We start from the raw sequence: 25,666 nt of genomic DNA, 5'->3' as shown, positions 1-25,666 counted from the left end.
TATTTTTTTCTTAGTTCTTGATCCAAAATTTATACATGCATGATAAAAAAAAAAACAAATTTGTAACAAAGTGGAGTAATTCCATAATATTAAAAATAAATCATGATAACATCAGGGCAGGACTGGCAAAGGGGTATATTCCTGTTCATGAGATGAATGTCATAAAAAAAAAAAAGTTCTCCAATTGTTTTATAATGCTGGGTCACTAAAACCGAACATCCTGTACTGACAGAAATCGAACTCTTGACCACGCAGGCCAAATGCATATGCGTTAACACTTGATTACCTTCGATAGTTCTAGCTGGATTAATTCTTTGAAAAGGAACAAAACATAATGAGATTTAATAGTTGTGAAAAAAATAACTGAAGGAACTTTTTCACTTTCCTGTATTTTCCAAAATTTCAATCTTACTTAACTTAATCTAACTATACAAAATTAAAAGAAAAAGAAACAATGAAATCAAAAGAAATCATTGATTTTTTTTCGTTTTACGTCCCACAATTAGACTAAAGGACACGGATGACTAGTCAAAATAAGTCAATATGAAAAAAATAGGGAAATGAGGATTTAGAAGAAAACGAGAGAACCTCGAGAAAACCAACGGACACGATGTTCTCGGCTATAAATTTGCGTGATTGGGGATCGAGCCAGGAACTCCTCGTGCCAGAAGTGAGCGCTCTACCACTGAGCCACTGTGGCCCTTCTATAACACTTGGTCTACTGACTTAGCATTCACCCCCTTAGCAATAGTAGATAAACGGGCTAAGCCTGGCTTTAAACAGAACTCTCTGATTCGAAAGACAATGTTAAAATTTTATTTGGGGCTAGCTGGTTAATGAGATTCACTTCGCTGTATGATGTGGTCCGAATCATGAAGAACTGTTAACAGGATGGCTTTGCTGTTGCGGTTCGTTTGATTCCAGCAAAGATTTCTTCTTTGGAAAGGGAAGAACACTTCATTGCATTTTTTCTTCTTCTTCGTTCAATGCACGTGGAAATATCCTTATTAATAAATATTTACTAAGTATTTGACACATAAATCCAGCTGAACGGAATGTCTATTAATCGATCTCCAATGCAATCAGCTGATGGAAACATTGCAGCCTGGAATGCAGGAGAGACTGAAGTGAAGATGAAGAGAATAACCTTGTACCGCTAGGCCTACTTTCACCGCCAGCGAGAAGTCTTCGTTTCGTCACGTGTGTAGGAGGGAAGGGGAGGGGATCTAACCAGCTGAAGACTTCTGGTATCATCCTTTGCACTCTGGTTTCATGTTGCGTGATACAATGACAGGTTAGTGTGTTACCTGAAGAGTCAGTGCGTAGTGTTTGTGTGGATTTCTAGCAGGAATGTCATCGTGTGACAATGTTTTCTTGGGAGTCTTCTAGCACAGCCAGATCCATGGTCACTGGAACATAGCAGAAGGACTTGGAAGTTTCTGTCCAGGAAGTTACTATGGCTTTGCGGACAATCAGGTTTGTAGTATTTAATTTTGTAAACTATTCACGGTCCATTGCCTTTATGAAGATAAAGTTGATCATCTGTAACATTACATCATTGGAATCCGATGTTATTTTAGTACAAGACATTTCAAGCTCAAAATTAAAGATGAATACGTCTTAATATATGTTGAAAATTCAGTATTCTTGTAAAGCTATAGGAAATACCGTAGCCAAGAAGCTCCTTTAATCAATTTTGACCGAACGGACATCACGGCGTTTTCCTTGGACTCTTGAATGCCTATGCCGTACAATGCATGATTGTAAAGGGTATGTGTGTCACCATTAGGCAAAAACAAGCAATAATAGATACAGCCTGATAGTTAACAAAGTATTTTGCTAATATACAGTACATAAATTTATAATAATTTCCTCTAGGAAAATAAAAACTGTTGGCAAATAACGGCATATCTCTTGGCGCCACAGAAAATTCTTTTTCTTTTTCTATTTTCTTGAAAACCACTTACAAGAATTACCCTCAATTATACCAATTATGTTTATGGATATCTTTAGAATTTCTGGACATCTCTATCAATTGGAACTGCATAATTTGTACTATTTACCAAACATTGTTAGAGTCATCAAGTCTAGGAGGCTCAGATAGGCAAGTCATGTAGACAGAATGGAAGAAAGTAGGAACGTTTTTCCAGTGTTGGGTAAGTTACTTGTAAAAATGTAACGCGTTACAAGTTACTTTACTTTCTCTTAAAATGTAACGCGTTACTAACGCGTTACTTGCCTCAAAAAGTAACTGTTACTTTACTTCGAAAGTAACGCGTTACTATCGCGTTACTTTTAGGTCCGAAACTTTGAATATGTGAAAAAAATCGTAATACTTCAGTTTTCCGTACTACTATTACTAACGCTATTATTATTATTATTATTATTATTATTATTATTATTATTATTATTATTATTATTATTATTATTATTATTATTATTATTATTATTAACAACCCTGTGTATAAACATGAAAGATAGGCGAGTTATATCTGAATACTAAAAAAGTAGTTAATTGCAAACCTCGGTAGTCGTGAAGTCTAGGAGTTAAGGACATTGTTCACGAGCTTTTGAATTCGGGTTGAGGGTCTAGATTGAGTATTCAGGCCGAGTAGTTATAAGGCACTGGCCAAATATCTTCAAACTGCTCGACCCGGGTTTAGAATTGTCAACGACTCGAGCAGCTCGGCTCACAGCTCATTCACTATCAACCCAAACCGAGAAGTGAGCCGAGCCAATAGCTCACCCAACCGACTCGGCTAGAGCGCTCTGCTAAGTTGAACCGAACCGAGCAGATGGCTCATCCCAACCAAGCCAACGCGAGCCGATGGTTTACCCCAAGCGAGCCGGCTCGAGCAATCGGCTCAGTTGTACCAAACCGAGCTGAGCTTGTTATAAAATATCTCTTGTGGTCTCGCTATTGAGACGAGACGAGATGCGAGCAGTGTCTCCTCTCGTGAGCAAGACTAAAAGTATTCCATATTGCTGCTTAGCTTGCATTTCTCCAGTGTAATCAGGCCATGATTTCAAAACGAATTAAAACGTGCGAGCCATTTATCAAACTCGACTCGACTCGAAACTTGACGCCAAAAACAGTAAATTGGCTCGGAACTCACCTCGAGAATATTACGTTTGACTCGACTCGAAACTCGACTTGGATTCGAGTCGAGTTTTAGCTTGACTCGTGCCCATCCCTATGCGTTAGAAAAAATGGTTGCTTATTATTATTCTGCTAAACTAATTATATAATAATAAAACTGTTGCTATGTAAAATTAAAAACACAGAATATAGAGAAACATTACAGAATATAGAGAAACTGATAAAATGAGAACACATGAACTGGGGATGAATCAAAACTTGCCAATAACTCTAAAATAGATACATGCTTTTTAAAGATAGTTGTTCCAAGCTCTATAATCAACGGGACTTTAGGATACGCAAACTGATCTAAAAGAACTCTAATATTACATACCATCAACATTACATCAATAAAGCAGACCTGCTCATCAGAAGACAGTTTATTCATATTAACCCCTTACTGTATGTCGTTAATTATGGCACTCTAGTTGTTGATAAATATTTCCCGCCGGGGCACCACTTTACTTTTAAATTCTGTTCACCATCATCTTCAGCTTTTAAGAAAAACTATTCTTTCAAATGTTCGAACGATAAAATATTTTCGTTCACCATCTTTATAAAAACAACACCAATCAAAATAAAATAGACTTCCAGTACCATTGCACTCGTAGTTCACTCACTGAATGTATTGATTTGGAGCTGTCGAAATCTAAGACAAAATCTTCCAGGTGCTTGCAATCAGTACACGTGATTTTCCTGAGTCTGTCCTCATCTTCCAAAAACAGGAAGTGACACTATATTTCGTTATATAAATAAACAAATCAAATCGTATCTATGAATGTATCTGCAAGCCTACCAACATAAAGTTCGTAAGGCGAAACGGGAAAATGCACATCGAGATTTCCCGTTCAGCCTTACATTGAGATGAAAAGTTATAACAGGTTTTACATGCAAATTCCATTGCTAGAGGTCATAAGGCAAAACGGGAAAAGGCGAACAGTGCAGGAATCATCGGTCACTGACATCGTTTATGCTCCCTGAGAAATTCACTTACAGGAAAGAAACATTTGTTTCCGAAAAAAAAAATACATATATTGTAGTTACTCACCCGAAATGTAACGTGAAAAAAGTAACGCAAACTAGGTACGTTACTTACAAATTTGTAACGCGTTACCGTTACAGTTACTTTGGAAAAAATGTAACGCGTTACTAGGAAACGTTACTTAAAAAGTAACGCGTTACAAGTAACGCGTTACTTGCGTTACGTTACTTCCCAAGACTGCGTTTTTCAAAGTTTCAACTGGAATGCCAATCGGAAAAGACCATTAGGAGGACCTAGACGGAGATGGGAGGATAATATTGAGATGGATCTCGTAGAAATAGGAATACAAAGTAGAAACTGGATCCAGTTGGCTAAGGATAGAAGTCAGTGGAGAGCTTTTGTGAACGCGGTACTGAATCCCCAGGTTCCATACGCCATAGAGTTAGTTAGCTATATCTCTGGACATCTATGGTCTAAGAAGCGCGTCACGTATAAGGAACAGGTCCGCACTGTCTCAGATGGCTAGGCGGCGACCACAGGGGCCAAATGAAAATTTTAATAAAGAGAGGAGGTTATATAAATTTGGAATTAAATTACCTAAATTGAAATGAAAATTCATTCCACCAATTTGTAGTAGCAATATTAAGATTTACTATCGATAATTTCTTTCCTGATCTTTTATTACGCCGCAAGCATAGTAGATAATTCCATTACGGCCACCCTGTCGGCTTATATTTGCACACTATTTGCATAAATACACACAACCTGGGTACTTGACGTAGTTCGTGGACCACAAGTGCTTACTGATATTAATGTCCTTACGAGATATCGTCGTGTTTGTTCCGGAAGGTATATCTCCCCCCTCCCCCCCCGAAAAATTATTTCTGACTACGTACAGCGGGCGTTCATTTGCAGCTTATCGTTCGCGATATTGAAACCGCCAGTGCTAACTTTATAGTAATTTGTCCGTAGTTCTTTATTAACAAATTACAAATCTCAGCCATCCCAAGACGAGATGGGTAAATAAAGTATACTAATGATTACTATGTGTGTTACTCTCATAAATATTGTTACATAACATATATCCTGATTGTATAATATGATCTTGATCGTATACTAAAGAAACTAAGAAAGAATATACTATACGGTGTGGCTACTAGAGAATATTATGCTTTATCTAAAATAACAGTGTGCTTTTCTTGTGGGAAAACAGTGGGCAGTTAGGATAGCGATGGTTAGGGGGTTTGAGAATTCGGGGCGAACATAATATGTCAGCTGCCTGGACCAGCTAGTAGCCAGTCTGGCCCTGATAAGGAGTGCCGTCCCTCGGCAATCACACTATCTGGGGAAATTAGGAAGGAACAAAGGAAAGGGCTGGGATTTTTTTACGTCAAGTACTATCCCAGCATTTGACTGGAGTGAATGCGGAAAGCCCAGAAAAAATCTCATTCAAGATGGCTGACCTGAAAAGGCGTTTTCCATCGAGTCTCCCCACCGGGAATAGAACCCGGGACTGTTCACGCGAAAGGCGAAACGGTTAGTGACTACTCTATCCAGGGCCATGCATTTACCGTCCAGAATGTAATTTTGGTCAGCTCAAGGTGACCTACCAATTGAGAGCACGTATTATATTATATATATCCCTCTCCCTGAAGCTGCGAGGCTAAATTTGGATTTAAACGGCATCGGAAGTGACACTCATCTCAGCGACCCCGAAAATTATGGATTCGACACTACTATAGACCATTTTCGATAATTTTTATATATCTCTCCCTTTCTCCCCCTCCTCTAATTTGTACCGTCAGAGTGAAATGATTAAAACACTTCCAGGCCCTAACCTCATCTATGTTGAAAATTTGATCGAGATCAGTCAGGTGGTTCAAGAGTTATTGAGTCACAAAAATAGTCACTTTTATTTTTATTTTTATTTTTATTTTTATTTTTATTTTTATTTTTATTTTTATTTTTATTTTTATTTTTATTTTTATTTTTATTTTTATTTATATAGATTAAGCATACTACGTAGTGCAGTCTTGTTAGTTCCATTATGAAGAGATTAACGAGGATATATTCCAATATAAATTTCAGCTTAATAAATGCTATTATTGTTATACAGCACGAACTTTTGAATTTAGATAAAACAAAAAGAAAAAAATAGTTTTTATGAATTTTCTCAGAAACTACGATTGAAAATTTGCATTCATGCATATCTTTTTTTGTTCAGTTTATTAGGATGTATCGATTTCGATGGGTAATGTATCATCTTTGGACAATGTTTAAAGAGTTTTGTTTACCACAAACTTCTTTACACATTCACTGTACCCCTCCCGGAGGTGGCGTGGGAGACCCGGGTTCGATTACTGGCGGGAGCTCATGTGGTTCGAATACCACGTTAATCAGTAAGTCCGCGTCTCATATAGCCTTGTTGCTCAACGGGACGTTAAACTCAAAATCAACTCAAGTCAACTTCCTCCCGGAGGTACAAAATATCAAGAATTAAGTGATGGATTACCATCAATCAAGGCCAGAATGTAGAGCGTGTTAAGTTAGGAATCCAGCTCTTGTTGATCGAGGTACCAGTTCGTCCTAAGGTAGGAACAATCAAAATTCGGTTGCCCATGTGTTCTTTTGGGAGTACTTATGGGTAACTCTTTTGCTTGATAGACTATCCGCAGTGCTGTTGAGATAAGAAGGTTAGTCTAATGCTCAGGATGCAAAAATGCTAATCGATCTGTGGATTAGGAGCCTAAAATGAAAGTAGATGACATTCTATTCGAGAAATCAAAACACTTCTATACTCTTTTATTTTCAAACATTCATTCATTTTAAAGTATACTTTACTTACTTGAACTGAAATCCTATTATGTAAGCCAAGGTTTGGTTAAATTTGGCTTCTTACGGACTCACCGGAAAAAAAGAAAAAAAATGCTTTCATGTGCTGAGGACTGTGATTACTACTTGGTTTATAATATATTTGGAATCCACCGGGGCTGGATCCCCCATCATTTCCTAACTGAATACTTTCTCAATAAAACTATGTTTATTTAACAGGGAAATTATGGATGTAGCATGAAAATTTGATCTTACATTTCGTCGGTACTTTTTCTCTTGTACAAACATTCTAGTTCTATCATATTTTTCTCTGAAAATATAGGTGGAAGTATTTTATAATTGCTTATAGTCTTTTCGGGTGCAGAATAACACCCGTTCCATACTATATAGATGAAGTGGCTTCTATTATTGAACCCCCCTCAACAAAAATTTCTAGGTGCGTGTATGCCCTCAGCACAGTGGCATATTTACGATTTTGTTTCGGGAGGGGCTTTTCTAATTTTCGGGGAGGCTTTGCCTGAAAATGTGAAAATTCTGCAAGATATTTAATATACTTTACTATAGTAAGTAAGATTTCGGGGGGCTTAAGCCCGGAAGCCCCCCTCTAAACACGCCACTGCCTCAGCATTAATTTCTGCCTTCTCTAAAAAAAAAAAAAAAAAAAAAAAATCCGGGTGCCTACGGGCCTGATTTTTCGCAAACAGTAATATCATAAATATATTTTTGCGATGAAAAGGACACAAGCAAAGGTTGAAATACAAGGTGCGAGGCCGACCAAATGAGGGGATCTGGGGCCGAAGTCCCAACCTAGTCGAAGGCTATTACATAATATACAATTCATGATATTACACATAATGCTATTCATTCACATATCTTTATTAAGTATAGAAGATCAATTAATATGAACGTATTACGTACTACAATATGTCAGAGCAAGTTAGTATGTCTTGACATGTACTTCCATCAACTGAACACCTTTCGAACCAGCAACAACTTTTTAAGTGTATATTTTCTCCATCATTTTCAGTAGCCCGCTTGGCTGAATGTCAAAGTTTCAGATCCTTAACATCATTAAAAAACTCGGTTGTTCCTGCTCTTTGCTTGTTTTCAATATTTATCATTAAAAGGTGAGTGAAACGAAGTTGTAAACAAGCCTAACAAAACGTAATTAGCGCACAGGTAAAGCAAGGGAAAACATTACCTATAATTAGAAGGGTACACACACAAACAAGATCAGCTTTTCTCGTGCTCGAAGGTCAAGATCTCCAAGTGACATTATTCCAAGAAAGAGGAGGTCAGGTTTCCTTATGTCTCATGGTGGGAACAAGTAGCTAACCGTTTGTAGCGGTGGCGGCATTCCACTCTTTGACAATCCGTGGACGGTAGACATTTTAACAGTTTTATTGATGACAAGAAAAGTTGCTTTAACTTGTAATTCCAGTACATTACAATTTTATTTATGCATTCACGATATTTATTTCAACTCGTACTTATTCGCATTATCGCCAAAACCTTTATCATTATCACAAGTATTCTACGAGCATCACACTTGCCACAATTTGAGAGGCTCCCAAGAAATAATTAGCTTCAGGCATGGCCAGGCCCGTATTCACGGGGGGCAAGGGGGGCCGGACCCCCTAAACTTTGGTTGGCCCCCATAAAAGTTTCACGGTAGGCTTGCAAATGAATTATAATATGGTGATTAAGTATATGATTGGTCGGCTCCCCCCTAAATTTTTGGGCTGGCTACGGGCCTGGGCATGGCCGCCCGCAGTGGGGGGCAAGGAGGGGCATTTGCCCCCATTCCGGATTCCTGAAAGGTGTTCTGTTCTAGAAATTACGTGCCAAGACATACTAATTTGCTTACTCACATACTATAGTACGTAATACATGTATATTAAATAGTAAATTACTATAATTTGTTTATCGACTGTAATTAATAAGGATATGTGCGTAAATAACTGCTAGTTTTATATAATGTATTATGTGCAAGTGTATTCACAACTGCTCTTAGATGTTGATCATTTGCCCCCTTCCTAGAATCGGCCTTTTGTCCCCCCCCCCCTGGAAAATATCCTGCGAACGTCACAGGCTTCAGGTGAGCTTTTCTTCCTTACGTGCTGTCTTGATACTATCAATCAACTGTAACGATTTTCCCCTCCTTCCTTTATCTTCCACCATACCTCATAAACATCCCTAAGAATAGAATCAATTTTCAACCAGTTTCTTTCGTTATCTGTAATCAGATGTATAATTTTTCATTTTTTTTAAAGAATTTGGTTTACCCCAACTCTTTTCAATGCTGACTCTCTCTCTCTGTCTGTCTGTTCGTCCGGGAGATAAGAAATCTCCTAATGGATCATCATCTTTTTTGGCCTAAAGGATCACCATCAAGCGGTATCTGCAATCGATTAATTGCTGAGTAAGTCATTTTAACCTACTGCTACCGGATATCGAACCCGGGCCGTCACATCGGTAAAAAATTAGACAGTGTATTGCTTTAAACTAAGGAAAGAACAAAATGTTCTAAATCTTTAATACAAAAGTTAGTAGGCCTACATTAGGTACGTTTCCTTTTCTTAGTTTGAAGCGATAGAAGGTTTTTACCGGTGTGACTTCCCTTAAGCCCCGCCACTACGTTGTCATAGTGTTGGGAAGTGGCTGTTCTGCCACTAATGAATTTGAATAAAATGCTTTACGAAGTCATAATGTTTGACGGTGATCGTGACACTGCAACGACAAGTTACCTCATTCTTTATCTGCTCCGAGGTCACATCTTATTCGAAACGGACTTACGAACTCCAGCATGCATGACCATATAATTTTTCATGAACCCATTTCCGCGGGAAAAATGCATATATATATATATATATGTGTGTGTGTGTGTGTGTGTGTGTGTGTGTGTGTGCTTCAGACATGAATCAATTCACCTTTTCATGGCTTGTTGGCCATCACGAGCGTCCAGCACTGAAGGAGCGATCAGATATTTTTAAATTACGTTCAAGCGAAAAAAAGAGCTGATCACGTCGTAAAGAAACTTCGAGTAACGACCAAGCGATTGACCTTAATTCTCCATAAAAAATGTTCTTCAGACGCCCATTCTCACGCAGTCACGAAATACGTACTTCACTCGGATCCTTCTATATAACTGATTCTCTGCACCAGATACATTTCGCTCAGCACCTTCCGAAGAAGCATCCTTCGCATGTTGGTTTAGTGTTAACATGATAACTCCTTCAAGAGCGTGGACGCGTGATTGCATTATCCGTTGACTGTTCATCTTTCAGGTTTCTGCAGGTTCTAACGCATTTTTAGAGAGCTTCGTTTATCAAAACTTCTTTATATATTTGCTGTGTGTTCCTGTATCCGGCCAGGAGACAGATATAATAATAATAATAATAATAATAATAATAATAATAATAATAATAATAATAATAATAATAATAATAATAATAATAATAATAATCTGAAGAATTATTACATGGATCATCACCAATTTTGGCCAGGGTGTGAAAGGTGTAAGGTTAGGCATCAAATTCGTTGATGGAGTGGTCCACCCAACGGAAGTGGTAGAAATAAACTATTTCCGGTTTTAACGTTGATCATTACAGACCAAAAATGGTAATAGACAGCGAGAACTGGTTTCCTGTAATCGATTGAGCGACCCAAGAATATACTTCCTCTTGAGCCTTGACACTTTACTAATACCGGATATGATAGAAATCAACTACAACTTCCGGTTTGACATTAATCTTCCGGTTTCAACATTGAACGGATATAAAGCAAAAACAATAAAAGATAGGGAGAAGAGTTTTTAAATCGATTTAGTGGTTTAAGAATAGGTACAATCTTCTTTCTGAAGCCTCTATTCCAACCGGAAGTGGCAGAAATCAACCACTTCCGGTTTTAACGTTGATTGATATAGGTTTGATTTTTGAGTTTAGCGTCCCTTTCAGCACCGAGTCTATATGAGGCGTGGACCTCCTAATTAACGTCAAATCCGAAATACATGAGCTCCCTCCGGGACTCAAACTCCGAGTCTTCCATACCAAAGGCGCGTATTGATCGCAATAGAGTAAAAACGATAATTGCAAGAAGTCGTTTTCTCCAATCAATTAAATGTCCCAAGAATATATTCCATCTGCCTTGTATTCTCTCTGCTAAAACAACTACCACTTCTAATTTGAATATTAATTAAGAAAATATCATGCAATACAGACAAAAGTCCTTTACGTGGTGTACACGTGACATTACTACTTGTTGAGCTCCTTCGTGGCTAAGTGGTTAGTGTGCGCGCCTTTGGCGTGGGAGACCCGGGTTCGATTTCGCGCAGGATCTCATGCGGTTCGTATTCCACTAGGTTCCGTCTCATATAGCCTCGCTGCTAAAAGGGACGTTAAACTCAAAAAATCAAATCACTACTTATTATTAGCTACGAGTGGCTACTATGCCAGTAGACAGTGGCAGATCTAGCCCGGGACCGGGGGGACTAGGACCCCCAGTTTTTTGAGTGACAAAAATAATTAAATTTATTATTTACATATTTTTGAAAGTTTATACTAAACTCATGATATACAATTTTTAGCTCTTTAAAATACTGTGGATTCGGGTTGCACCCCCCCCCCCCAGTTTTTACCTTCTAGATCCACCACTGCTAATAGATCGGAAGGTCGGATGAGGTGTAAACAGAAAGTAGTAGTAAAGGTTTAGATGGAAAGTTCTAAACTTGGTGGGCAATGATGGGAAACCACTTACTCATGTTTACATAGCGAACTGAAACAATCCTTCTTGAAATGACAGAATTGACCACGTAACCCCTGATCTCTGTATTTCTTCCTTGGCTGACGGCGCAATTCGATTCGCTTTCTTTTCACTTAATAAAGAACCCAATCTGGTGGTCACCGGTTGAACGAGCTCTTCATCCGTTGAACAAGGTTACTAGGTCGACGGTGGACAATTTACTGTGATGGCTCTGCACTTCACTTCAAACGCTGATGCATTACTCTAGATTCCCAACCAGCTGGCCTCGTTGTGTTGTTTACACGTTTATTGTATACAATCAAGAGTTGTGAGATATCGGTCACATCAAAATAGCTATTAATTCAACAACGCCACTGATTTTATGGTTCTTACTTTTCCCTACGTTTCTTTCTGGAATGATGATGTTGCTCGGGCGAAGAAAGCAACATGTGCTCCTTTATAAAAGAAAACAGATTACACTTTTCTCAGTTCCTTTCAAAGGTACGTTATTGTCTTATTGCTAGGAGATTGTCACTTTTATTTCGTGAGCTTTCAATAAATGATACGTGAAATAACTATTCCCTTTCATAGTCCGAGTTTATACCATGTAGATGTAAGAGTGACGAATACCGGCGTCATCTTTGCTTGTTACACAGTGATTTATACGACTAAGTATTTTTCTAAATAATAGTAATAATAATAAAGATGATTTGTTAGTTTAACCTTTCTATGCCCGCCACGGATTTGAACGAAATCGTACAGTTTCACGTTGGGGGCCGTAGTTACTAAGAATTAATAGCTAGTCACAGAGTCATAATTGATACATCGTTGGAAAGCTTATGGAACAAGATTCCAACGAGGTAACATTTGTGCAATTCCTATTCGCAAACAATGACGCCCTCGCCGGCTTTCTACTTTTAGTTAGCTTGTAGACAAGAATGTAGAGTGAAAATGATGTTAGTTTCTTTTTTTATTCCTACAAGAAATTATTGTGTGTGTGTGTGTGTTTGTCAAAGAAAATATAATTTTTGTGTTTTACTAAAAGGAAAAGGGTAATGAATTTGATTTTATGGAGGAAAAATTCTCAAAATAATGATATGCGTAGAAGAAAAATTCACTGAATTTGACATTCGCCAAGTGAACTTTGTGGTGGACAAACACCGTGTGCGTGGGTTTTCTCGGGGTACTCCCGTTTCCTCCTACTTTCTTCATTCCACCATTTCATTCATTACTCATCATCACCGTCTCCTTTAGCCTAACCGGCATAACCGTGGGACGTAAAACTCAAAGATTTCATTTCATTTTTTTGACATTCGCCCCGCCTCCCCCTCTGGTCACAGTACCAAGTTATATGCACATCATGTACTGCAACAAGAATCATGCTTCTAAATCAATTCAGTGAAAAAATATCTTGTTTTATATGGAATCGTCCTGAAAATAAATGTAATTAACATTTCTTTTAAAAAAAGAACTGAGATTCAAAAAATTGGCCATCTTTGCCCCCTTCTAACAAGTACATATCGAGGGTATTACCATGTAGTGGACTACTTCATTACTTCACATACCAATTTTTATGAGTGTAGCCCAAGAGGGAGGGAATGACCCCCAAAAAAACTGATACAACAAACAGGAACTTTACTTTCTCCCTCGGACGTGGTACTTCCATATACCTAAAATGCATATCGGAGGATAGTTTGATCCTTCAAAAACACATTGATATCAAAATTATCTTTCTACCTTAATTAGGGGCTGAGCTATTGAAAAAGTTTAAAGCCTTGACGCACCTGTTGCGTCAATGGGCGTTTAAAGGTTAACGTACCACGATTATGACCTTTAGGCTACAGGACAAGGATGATTAATGAAAACGAGAGGTTGTAAAACTAAATTCAGGCGCTCTCCTTCCGGGAATCCAACCCGGGACTGCGACCACCAAAGATACAGACGCTAACCAGTAGACCAGCGTTTCCCAACCGGTGTGCCGTGAATGGGCCGCTGGTGTGCCGCGAGGAATCGAAAAAAAAAATATTAATTTTATAGCAATCAAATTGCAAAACCTAGGGAAAATGTATATTTGTGTTTCACATTACTATGAACCTCTACTGTGAATCTACAAATTTTAAGTTTCATAACGGGTTACTGTTCTGTTCATTTCTAATCTATCTGATCTTCCTTTTTAGTAAAAGGTTGGATACAGTTTTTTTAAAAGGGTATTTTTAAAAACCTGAGTCCAACTTTTCATTGCAATTGTTTTCTATTTTTAAATTAGAATGAAAAATAAGCATAATAATTTACCACACGAAAAAAAAATGAAAGAGCTTTCTTCTCTGTGAGAAGGAGATCAATAATCACAGAAAAAATATCACTGTGTTTCATATTTACAAATAATAATATCTCTAAGTGTGCCGCGAGAATCCAAGTAATACCCCTAGTGTGCCGCAAGTTGAAAAAGGTTGGGAAACGCTGCAGTAGACCAACGAAGAGAGCTAGTATTTTCCTTTTTTCTTTGAAATGAACATTGAGATAGCTTCACAAGGTGCACCTGGAAGCTTGCTAAATGTAATTTAAAAGAAGACCATTCATTAAATCTCTCAGCACGTTAAAATATACTGTACACATATGTATTTATGTGTGTTATATGAGAAACGTTCTCAATATAATTTAAAACCATAATTTACGTTGTGAAAGAAGTTGCATCATAGATCTGAAGCCCATACTTAATAAGTGAACGCATTATCTCATACTTTTCCAGCTCTCTGGAAGGAAAAGAAGAGTGACATGGAAGAGTGACAACTTCTCAGGCGAAAACAATTATGCACTGGATGTTTCCATTTGCTTCAGAAATATGTAACACTTGCGATTTTCCCACTGCTAAAGCAAATGTCTCCAGAAAAAACATGAACTGATTACCATCTTGATTGATGTTGTTGACAAGTGTTAGTGAGATCAAAGCCTCTTTTCTAAAAATAAACTTGGAAATTGAAGCATCTGATAATTTCTTTGAACTGACGTAAAATTTACTATCTTTAATATTGCTCATCAATAGAACTCTGTCTCCCTCTCCAACTTTAAAGTTCTACCATTATTTCTCATATGATATTTTTTTTATCGCATTCTTTTCTTCTTCCTAAATATATCGAATATTTTTATTCTTTCCAAGGCATTTTTCGAAAAATTTCCGGGTACTCAAAAGTACCTAAAGGTGGTATAGTGGCGAGTGTGAGCAAAGCAACTGTGACGATTTTGTTTAAATTTATAAATGACTTTAATTACTAACAACCTGACACTATTTCGTTAGTCACGAAAAAGTCCGGGTGCCATAATTTAAGGATGGCAGTAATTTTTCTAACGACGATTTTGTCGGAAACATATAGGCCAAATGCATTCATACTTCATAAATATATAAAATTATAATGTTAAATGACTTTCCTCAAATAACCATAGTAGTGTTTCCTGACAAAGGGAATTTCATGGCATACCTTCGTGAGAACAGCAAACAAAATGTTATCAACAAACAAATAATCCTTACTACGAATATGTGTGTGTGTGTCTGCGTCTGTCACTAATTTTTTGTAGAAAGAAGTTACCTCGAGCCATCAAATTATGCACAGATAGATCTTCATCAGATCTAATAGCGTATGAAGTCGTTTCTTCGACTTTTAGACTCGAGGGAGGATTGCGTGTCACGCGTTCTGCAGACTCAAAAAGTATAATTACCTTATAGGCCGTTCAAGTTAGACAACCCACACTACTCTATTATGTTGCAGATTGCATAGTGTTGAGTCAATGCAAGGAACAAGTACTTCAACTAGTATGGAATAATTCATTCTTCTATCAATATTCAACAATGGGTAGCTTGTTGGGAGAATGAGCTTTGACCTGAGATTCAAAAAGTACAGAGTATCTCCTCATAAGCCCTCAACTTAGACAACCCACACTTCTCTACTATGATGCAGGCTGCATAATGTGTGCGAAGAACGGGGATTTCAACTAATATGGAATAACTCATTTCCCTATCAACATTCAACAATGGGTAACTTGTTGGAATAATGAGCATTCTCTCGACGATTTTCTCAAAATCGGCACTCGTAGTTCCGTCTGTATTTTAGAAATAAAATTTAATTAATAACTCTAAATGAAAAGTGACTTATTTCTCTCAAAACTGGAAATGATAATTAACTTATGATGAGGAGTTTTATTTTGACGACATTTTCTTGAAAATGACTAATTTTTTCGTATTTCATTAACAGTTCTTCAATCTGGGAGTAGTTCATTTCTCTTTAAAGCATTCACGAAAGCATAGTTTATCACACCTTTCTGGGAAACCCCTTCCATCGTTTTCGTCGATCATAATTTATTAACCATCTTCAAGAGCAATAATAATAATAATAATAATAATAATAATAATAATAATAATAATAATAATAATAATAATAATAATAATAATAATAATAATATGTGTGTCTGTCGTCAACATAGAAAGGACTGACTTAGAACCATCAAATTTTGGACAAAGCCTCTATTTCCGATTTTCTCCTCGCAGAGAGGGTAGGTTGGAGGGAGGTGAAAATGTATGTGAAAAATCCACGTTTTTCGCGGTTTCTGATAATGCTTTCCCCGTCTCCCTTAGCCTAAAGGCATAATCGTCAGATCTCAAACTGAACGATTGCATGTATTTTTTCTAATAACTCCTTGTATGTATGCAACCCCCGTGGTGTAATGGTTGTGTGGGCTTATATAATAGTAAGGATAAATGTCGAAGCCCTTTTCCCTCTCTTTTAATCGATGTTCTAAATTAAGACCCTATAATCATGCGTGTTTACAGCTAGTAAGTTGATGGATTTAAAGCATAAGGTATATTCTAGTTGTGTAAGATTAGGGTGGTGTGAGATTTATTTGGTGTGTATACTGTCTATATAGTAAACGTCCGATTAGTGGTGTGGCAACCGCCGATAACCGAATTCTGCAGATAATATGCAAAATGGCCAGTAAAGAACACAATTAACAGGAAAATGGATTCGATCTTTTTTTTTTCAGTAAAGCGTTACACATACAATTATGACTTAGTACACAGTACTTGTCTGAACTTACAGGTTTGTTGGTTTACTTTTTCACAAAACAAAACAAAACAAAAGAAAAAAGCAGTCAACTGATTTTTGTTTTCTCCTGTTAAAATAAATCCTTTTTACTTGTGACTAAAGTTTTTTTTTAACATATTACGAAAAGAAAACAAAAGAAGACGGGGATGCGGCACAGGATCGACACGGCACAGGATCGACACGGCATACGACCGACAATTCAGCTCAGAAACCTGTTTCGGTCCTGTGCCGTGTCGATCCTGTGCCGTTTCGGTCCTATGCCGTGTCGATCCTATGCCGTGTCGATCCTGTGCCGTTTTGCTCTCACGCCGCTGCTCTGAAATAATTTAACTTTTAATCATGTGCCTAAAAAAATAATATTTTTATTATCTGTTTAATCTTTGCTCTTACAAATTATAAACTCCTGTCGATTCTATGCCTGTGCAAGTTATATGCATAGAATACGTACGATCGAAACGGCATAGAGCCGACACGGCATAGGATCGACACGGCACAGGATCGACACGGCATAGGACCGAAACGGCACAGGATCGACACGGCATAGGAACGAAACGGCACAGGATCGACACGGCACAGGATCGACACGGCACAGGATCGACACGGCGCAGGACCGAAACGGCATAGGACCGAAACAACGCACGATCATCCCCACTGCGTAGTATCTATAAAACCAAATATTTATTTCTCATAAAAGCAATCAGAGACCTGTCAATTGATTTTAAAATATAAGAATTATAAGATATTTACTATATGAATATTAATAATTGTGAGTGACAAAAGAATGATAGTGCTAAATGGACAAAATATAATTTCTTGTGTGGTTGGTCAAAAGCATTTCTATATGTATGGAATACTTATATTTATTATTATTATTATTATTATTATTATTATTATTATCATTATTATTATTATTACGTTTTAACTCGTTTTGAAATCATGGCCTGATTCCACTAGAAAGCGAAAGCCATGAGAAATGTAAGCTAAGTAGTAATATGGAATACTTTTAATGTTGCTCACTAGAGGAAACATGCTCGCATGTCTTCTCGTCTCGATATCGAGACCACAAGAGACTTTTTTAATAAGAAGCTCAGTTGGGAAGTAATAACTGAGCCGATGGCTCGAGCCGGCTCGCTCGGGGTGAACCATCGGCTCGAGCTGGCTTGGTTGGATGAACCATCTGCTCGGTTCGGCTCATCTGGGCCGAAGGCTCTTGCTGACACGGTTCGGTGAGCTGTTGGCTCGGCTCACTTCTCGGTTCGGGTCCATAGTGAGTGAGCTGTGAGCCCAGCTGCTCAAGTTGTTTACAATTGTAAACCCGGGCCGAACAGTTTTGAAGATATTTGGCCAGTGCCCTATAACTTTTAACAATGGCTCGAGCCCGAATACTCAACCTAAACCCTCAACCCAAATTCACAAGCTCGTGAACAATATCCTTGACTCCTAGAATTCACGACTACCGAGGTTAGCAATCAACTAGTTTTTTAGTATTCAAACACAGACCGCGTTTCTTTCATGTTTAAACACAGTGTTGTTATAATTATAATTATAATTATTATTTATTATTATTAATAATAATAATAAAAGTTGTACTAGTAGTAGTACTAGTATCATTGATAACCTATATTGTCTATGCAAGATACTTGAAGAGAATACTCGAAACTACAAACCAGATTTGGTTCGACTCGACCCGAATTCGAGTCGAGTTGGAGGAAATTTTTCGAATCGCGTTCAAAGATGTCTGTTTTTAGTCGAATCGAGTTTCAAAGAATACTCGCTCGTACTCACTCGTGCCCATCGTAGGATGACCACATTCTAACAATCGAAAAGTAGGACACAAGTATAATAGTACTGTATATGATATCTTACTGCGTCGGCAATACGCATATCATTATTTCAATTAATGTTAACCTTAAGTTAATGAACATTTTTGTTAAGAAGAAGCACTGAACAAAATTATTAAAGGAATTAAACACAATTCCAAATGCTTTGATGAATAACAAATTGGTTTATTTTATGAACGTACAGTCAAAGTTCGTGTTGGGCTAAATAATAATAATAATAATAATAATAATAATAATAATAATAATAATAATAATAATAATAATAATAATAATAATAAATTTCGAAGCGTGGTATTATTTTAAGAAATGAAAGAATATTTAGACCGGCACAAAGGAACTTCTATTTAACTTGGTTAGCATCACTGTCATAAGTTCAATAAGAAACCTTTCCTACTTTACCGATATCTCAACAAGGCCTTCTCAGTAAAAGCGATGTATTGTAAAAAATGGTTTGTTGATTGTTCTCCATCCCTAGTCTTCTGAGGAGTGTTAAAAAACACAGCGGTTCATCATTCAGGAAAAGAGTGTGTTTGATTCAAAATATTGTGAATAAAGAATGAAACATTAAGATATTGCAAATAAATTAACTCTGGACATTTCGCAGGACATTTTAAAGAAGAAGGATATTTCTCGATTTCCTAGACATCTTCGCAACACGCAGGACAGCTCTTTGAAAAACAGTACTGTACTGCGAAAATCAGTACGTCTGGTTACCCTAGCCCATCCCTACGAGTAACGCAGTATGGCATTTTAGCCAATGTTACCTTATATGAAAATATTCATAACTTATAGCTGTCAAGTAGAAATGTGTCCTTGCATTTACATAAAGCAATTCAGAAAGGGCAATAATAATAATAATAATAATAATAATAATAATAATAATAATAATAATAATAATAATAATAATAATAATAATAATAATAATAATAATAATAATAATAAAAGCGATAGTAATAGTAGTACGGAAAATTGAAGTGATAACATTTGTTCACATATTCTAAGTTTCAGACCTAAAAGTAACGCGTTACTTTCGAAGTAAAGTAACAGTTACTTTTTGGGGGCAAGTAACGCGTTACATTTTAGGAAAAAGTAAAGTAACTTGTAACGCGTTACATTTTTACATGTAACTTACCCAAAACTGTCCATGGGAAAATTGTTCACTGCTCGGGCCAAGATTGTTTCTGACTGTCGACAGATGGATGCCGTTTATGGCAGACCTTTGCCTGAAGTACTGCCCAAAGTTTGTAGTCCAACGGGTTAAGATCCGGGCTGCTAGAAGGCCAATCAGTGGTAGAAATGAAGTGAGGGACGTTCCGCGCCAGCCAGTCCTAAGTTGGTTTCGCTGTGTGGCCTGGAGCGGAATCCTGTTGGAAGGTCCACCTTTCTCCAGGGAACATGGTAGCAGATAGTGGTTACACTATAGGTGTTAGCACTGTGTCCTGGTATACCTTGGCAGATGTTTTAACACCTTGTTCGCAAAAATACAGCTGGGTTGTGCTTGAGTAGCTCACTCTCCACCAAACCATCACTGAGGCAGCATGATGTGTTGGGTGTCATCCAGAAGTCCTAAACGGCAGAACTCCTAAAAATATAGGCACTAGACCTGAATTTTAGTACTTCTGCAGTTTAGAACTTGTGGCACGGTATGATTTTTAGGATTTCTGCCGTTTAGGACTTGTGCCGCGATATAATTTTTAGGACTTCTGGCGTTTAGGACTTCTGCCTTTTAGGACTTGTGCCGTTTAGGTCTTGTGCCTTTTTCATTCACTTGTTTTAGTTCTGAAATTCGCCACCACCCCACGAAATTGCGACGATGCAGCAACTAGTTGGCAATAATGTCACGAACGTAGCTAATTCCAACAATAACAGCTATATTTGTACTACTAAGATTATTATTATCACTATCTGTTCTGCACTTATACGTGAATTACATAATACAACTTATTTCATTCTAAGAATTAATTACATAATTAGTTAAGAAATTCGTTTCTTTCGAATGGAGATACGAGAATCCCAAGACAAATTCCTAAAACAAAAATAAATAAATAAAAAATTGAAAAAATGTTTAAAAAGCATATTTTACCAGACTTCTGAAAGCAAGAAAACATTCAGAATTTCAATATATACTGTGTGGAGCGAATTTTATTAAGAGTAAGACAAAAATCCACCAAAGTTTACTTAATTAAGACAAAAGCTCACTAGACATTTCACGAGTGAACATTAAATACCAACGGTATACATAAAGAACGCAGTAGATTTAAAATTGAACAAAGAACATTTATTATGCAATACATTGGGTGACATTCATAAGTTCTAAACGGCACAAGTCCTAAAAATATAGGCACTAGACCTAAATTTTAGGTCCTGTGCCATTTTTGCAGAAATTACTACATAGTCATTTAGGCGTGTAGCCTGCAATTTTTTCTAGGGGAGCTTGATTTTTATATATTAAAAGCAAATCAAAAGTTTATTTTCAGATTACGAAAGCTTCAATAAGACAATAAATTTATACATATTACACATGTACATAAATACATAATATTATTGTATTTCCAGTTACTTCCTTTTTGAAACCTGGACCTTGACAGAGCGTAAATTTAAAACCACAGCTTGTGGGAAATGTACGAATAAGTTAGTTATAAGAAATCGGAAACTGTTCATGGAAGTCCATTTGTTTGACTGTATTTATCTTCTGTACTCTTATATAAAAGAGTAAAGATGAGTGATTTTTGGGCAAACTACTACAAGTAGAGTCGATAAATTTTAGTTATAAAATATAATTTTCTTATAAAAGCAGTACATAAGAAAGAATTTTTGGAAATAAGTATCGTAAAAAGGGTGGGGTAAGATTTTTTTAAAGGGTAGTGTATCTCGCAAGTTTCTAAAGCTAGTAAAATAAAACTTGGCATATAAGCTTTCCTATTAAAAAAAAACTGAAAATTGAAAATTAAAAATTGAACACATAAAAGGGAAAGAGCAAAGGGAGCACATTTTTTTATGTTCGATTTCCCCATTACTTACTCAGAAAATATGTAAATAAATTAAGGAAGGATTTGTTTAAGCTAGATGCGTGAAACTCGGCATTTGAACTTTTAACTAAAAGTAATAAAATACTATATGTTTCAGCGTCTTGAAAATTACACTTCTAAGCGAAAGGAGGGTCAGTTTCTATAATATTAAAATATCCCACTGCTTATGAGATTTGGGCAGAAAACTCTTTTTCCTTTAGGCCTCGGTTCATCCAGTTAAGCAAACGAGAGTACAAAGTGGCTGATTAATTAGGTTCTTTTAATTATTTTAACATGTTGACGTAGTTTAATTCTTTTAAAACTGTATTCTTTCACATTCTATTATAAACATATTTCATTTGCTGTAATTATTAAACACGTTTAATAAACATAAAACAGACTAACCTCCGGTCCCGGCCAGAACATGTTTTTGGTGTTAAGCCATCATTTGCCGTCCGTAATATAACCTTTGATTTAAACTTCACGTACTATCAAGACTCAAGTCTCAGAAATGTAGCATATATGAAATATACTACTTCTACTACTACTACTATACTACTACTACTACTACTACTACTAAATATTAATAACAATAATAATAATAATAATAATAATAATAATAATAATAATAATAATAATAATAATAATAATAATAATAATAATAATAATAATAATATGTACTTCTGAAATACATATGTATCTATGTGTTATTAATTCTTTCATAATCTTGAAAGAAACTTTTGATTTGTTTTTAGTTTGTAAAAATGAAGGCCCTCTAGAAAAACTTGCTGGCTATACCCTGAATGACTATGTATTGGTTTCTGTACACGTATTGTGTTATCACTTACTAGTCTAGTGTTATTTTTAGAACAAGACAATGGTTCTTGTCTTGGAATATTACTAGTTTGGTTTGGTAGTACAGTGATAGAGTGTGACCTATGATTTTATTTCCCTGTAGGGTATGCTATCTGCAATGCAATAAACTGTATATGCTTCTTCTTCCTAACAAGGCTGGGCGATAAGCCCCTGCAATTCCATTACAAATAAGGACGATATTATTTTATAAACTACTTGGTGAACCTTTGTTAATATAACGCTATTAGTTCTTACAACCTTTTGTTAATCTTATTTAACAATTGCAAAATGGAATAAGAGAGAAAATATATAATGATGATGATAGTTTATTTACATAAGGTATACATACAACAAAAGGGAATCTGTTGGTCACTACTGTGTATCTGCTAAACCAGGGTCAAACTCTGTGTGTCACAAAGGTTAGTTTAACAGAGTTTAAAATAATAATAGATATTTTGTTTGACTTACAAAGATTATCATATTAGCAAAATGATTTGAAATAACACGCCAGACATAGGATAAGCCTTGGGCTATATCGCTTAGAATTGTTTTAAGAGTAAATATATCATTTATGCATTAAATTTCATTACTGGCTACTTACACGTTTCGGCCTCGTATTGGAAGTCAGCTTCTCGTGTTCTTTTCATATTCCACGATAACTGTTTTAATTGCACACTCCGCCAAATTACCTTTCCGACCTTACAATACTTTCTTGGAAAACTTCGGCTAACATATATCACCAGACGTTTCGAAAACCGACATCCTTTACTTCAGGATACAATGCGTTATTTAGCACTTCACCCAACACCTCACCGTTACTATCATTCTCCACTTTCGCTCCTATAATCTACCACCGTTAGATCCCTCTTTACTTATCATCGCCGATTACGTCATTCATGAACATCTTCCTCTCATTCACCCATCATTTCCAGCACAGTGATTACCATTATTTACTAACATGGGACTCATTCATTTTCATCATTGAATAGAGCAGCCTCTAGGCTAAAGATAAGCTCATTTGTCTAACTAATATCACCCACGTGTTGTCCTGTGTATGCATCTCGCCACATCATTCACGCCCATTACTATATCATACGTATCGTGCATTCTATACCTAATCCTTCGTTATGATCATTAATGTTCTTTCCTTATAATATACTGCCTGATTTTTTTCTTATTTATCTTCTTACTAATAACAATCATATATATGTAAAGTAACTTGGCTTCAGTTATCGCATCCTTATTGGTATGCAACCGTGCACATCACATTGCATCAGTTTGAGGGAATATTATTGATGAATTGGCAATGGCTTTCATGTTCTTGACGCTAATCCTTACATTTCCGACGATTTGAACTCACGTTTACTGAGTATGAGTGCATTCTGGGGATTTTTCGTAAAGTGTTTCCACACATTTGAATCACCCTGCTTCACTGTTATGCTCTACCGACACTGCAGATGTCTTTCTAGAGCATTTGAGTACAAATTCGCTATACTTAATACTCAGAACATCACTGTTGTCCGGCATCCATACCTGGCGATTATGCAACCACACACAACGGGCATGGTGTCCGCCATTTTATATTTGTTCCAGATATCGACTTAATACAAACGAATTATTGTTACCTGGTACAAGCCTATCAATTCATATCCATTTAGACCAAGTTTCACTTGGAAGATTATCCGGGACTCCCTACGTTCCTTTGGGGAACCCTTGCGCGTGCATGGTAGGATTGTGAAACATGCAAAATTCAATGGAGCAGGTATGACTTCTTCAGTGAATTTTTTACCCGCCCTCTTTATGTTGGTTAGTTTCCGAACTATTGGCGTCCGAAACTCATTTTTCCACGCTTTGTAGATCTGAAACTATGTCCGATAGCCGAAAGTTCAAGAGAACTTTTTTTCTTGTCTCAGTGGCAGGAGTCACCTCTCAAGAGTTGTAACACTTATTTTGCAACACTCGATATCTATCTATCTATCTATATCTATCTATCTATCTATCTATCTATCTATCTATCTATCTATCTATATATATATATATATATATATATATATATATATATATATATATATATATATATATATAGTAAGTAAAGATCTAAGGGTTTACTTGTCCCTACCATAAATCCTTCATTGTAACCAGATTCCGGCGTTGCCGCTCTAACTCAGGTAGAACTGTATAAAGCTCTCAGTATGGCTAACCCCATTACGGTTATCATAGTAGCCCGAGCCCGTGCAGACCTATAAACACATTACCCCACAGAAATGAGTGCCATAAGTCCATGCCTTCTAAAGGCTGTTGCGCCATGAATTTAGTTATCATTATTATTATTGCTAATATTAATATGTAATATTAGTAATAGGCTTAATAAAGATTCTGCCTGTTTATGTGCTCTGCTTGTAAGTATATTATTTCTAACTTTAAGATATAGTTATAGAGGTCATTATATAATTGATCAGTTTCTTTCTAATGTGATTCGTCACGTATATAAAAACTGGACACACTACAAATTAGGATACTATACACAGGAAATTAATAATGATAGCTTTATTACTCAGATATTAACCTGCATACATTAATACATATGAGATTTAGATACTTAATAGAATGCTTTTTAATCATTTCTTTCTTTAAAAATAAAGTTTTAAATTGTCATTATAGACAGATGGCCTGTCGAATATTATTATTATTATTATTATTATTATTATTATTATTATTATTATTATTATTATTATTATTATTATTATTATTATTATTATTATTATTATTATTATTATAGGACAACAGTGATGGCTTATTGCTTGCAGTGCCCAGTAGTAGTTGTTTCCTTTCATCTTCTCAGTTAGAACTTCAGACTGCAGGTCAAAGTGAGCTTCATGGATCACCTGCAAATGCATCTAAGAAGATAGTGTAGAATCCTTCAGATGATCTCCTGAACATGTATGGTTCTATCCAAAATCTGGAACTAGAAAACTGACAGCTCGGAAAAGGAAGAGATGTGCTATTCTCACAGACACTCTAGAAAAAAGTACTTTCGAAATGAAAAAGAAGCATCTAAAAGCAACCGAAAACGTAAAATCATCAGCTGAGAAGAATTTATTCTCAAGTCGTCTGTTTGGTTTCTGAAGAACCGTACGAAGAACAGGATACAGAAGAAGACTAGGTACAGTGTT

General features: G+C 36.4%; 2 protein-coding genes across 3 annotated transcripts in view; one reads left to right on the top strand and one right to left on the bottom strand.

The window, feature by feature from the left end:
* LOC145692643 (solute carrier family 35 member G1-like) overlaps positions 1-25,666 on the bottom strand; it is a 205,682-nt gene that overhangs the window by 24,288 nt on the left and 155,728 nt on the right. The gene's annotated exons all lie outside the window — the stretch shown is intronic.
* Positions 1,243-25,666, top strand: part of LOC145692642 (carbohydrate sulfotransferase 1-like) — a 195,728-nt gene continuing 171,304 nt past the window's right edge. For both annotated transcript variants that reach the window (XM_081767991.1, XM_081767990.1), the window contains exon 1: positions 1,243-1,476. In XM_081767991.1, coding sequence (XP_081624117.1) covers positions 1,457-1,476 — 20 coding nt within the window. In that variant the 5' untranslated portion in view covers positions 1,243-1,456. The remainder of the gene's footprint in view (positions 1,477-25,666) is intronic.

The sequence above is a fragment of the Thermobia domestica genome, chromosome 8 (genome assembly GCF_964235325.1).
Source record: "Thermobia domestica chromosome 8, izTheDome1.hap1.1, whole genome shotgun sequence".
NCBI lineage: Eukaryota > Metazoa > Arthropoda > Insecta > Zygentoma > Lepismatidae > Thermobia > Thermobia domestica.
Note: the sequence above shows the minus strand (reverse complement) of the source record. Positions and strands in the feature narration are given on the sequence as shown.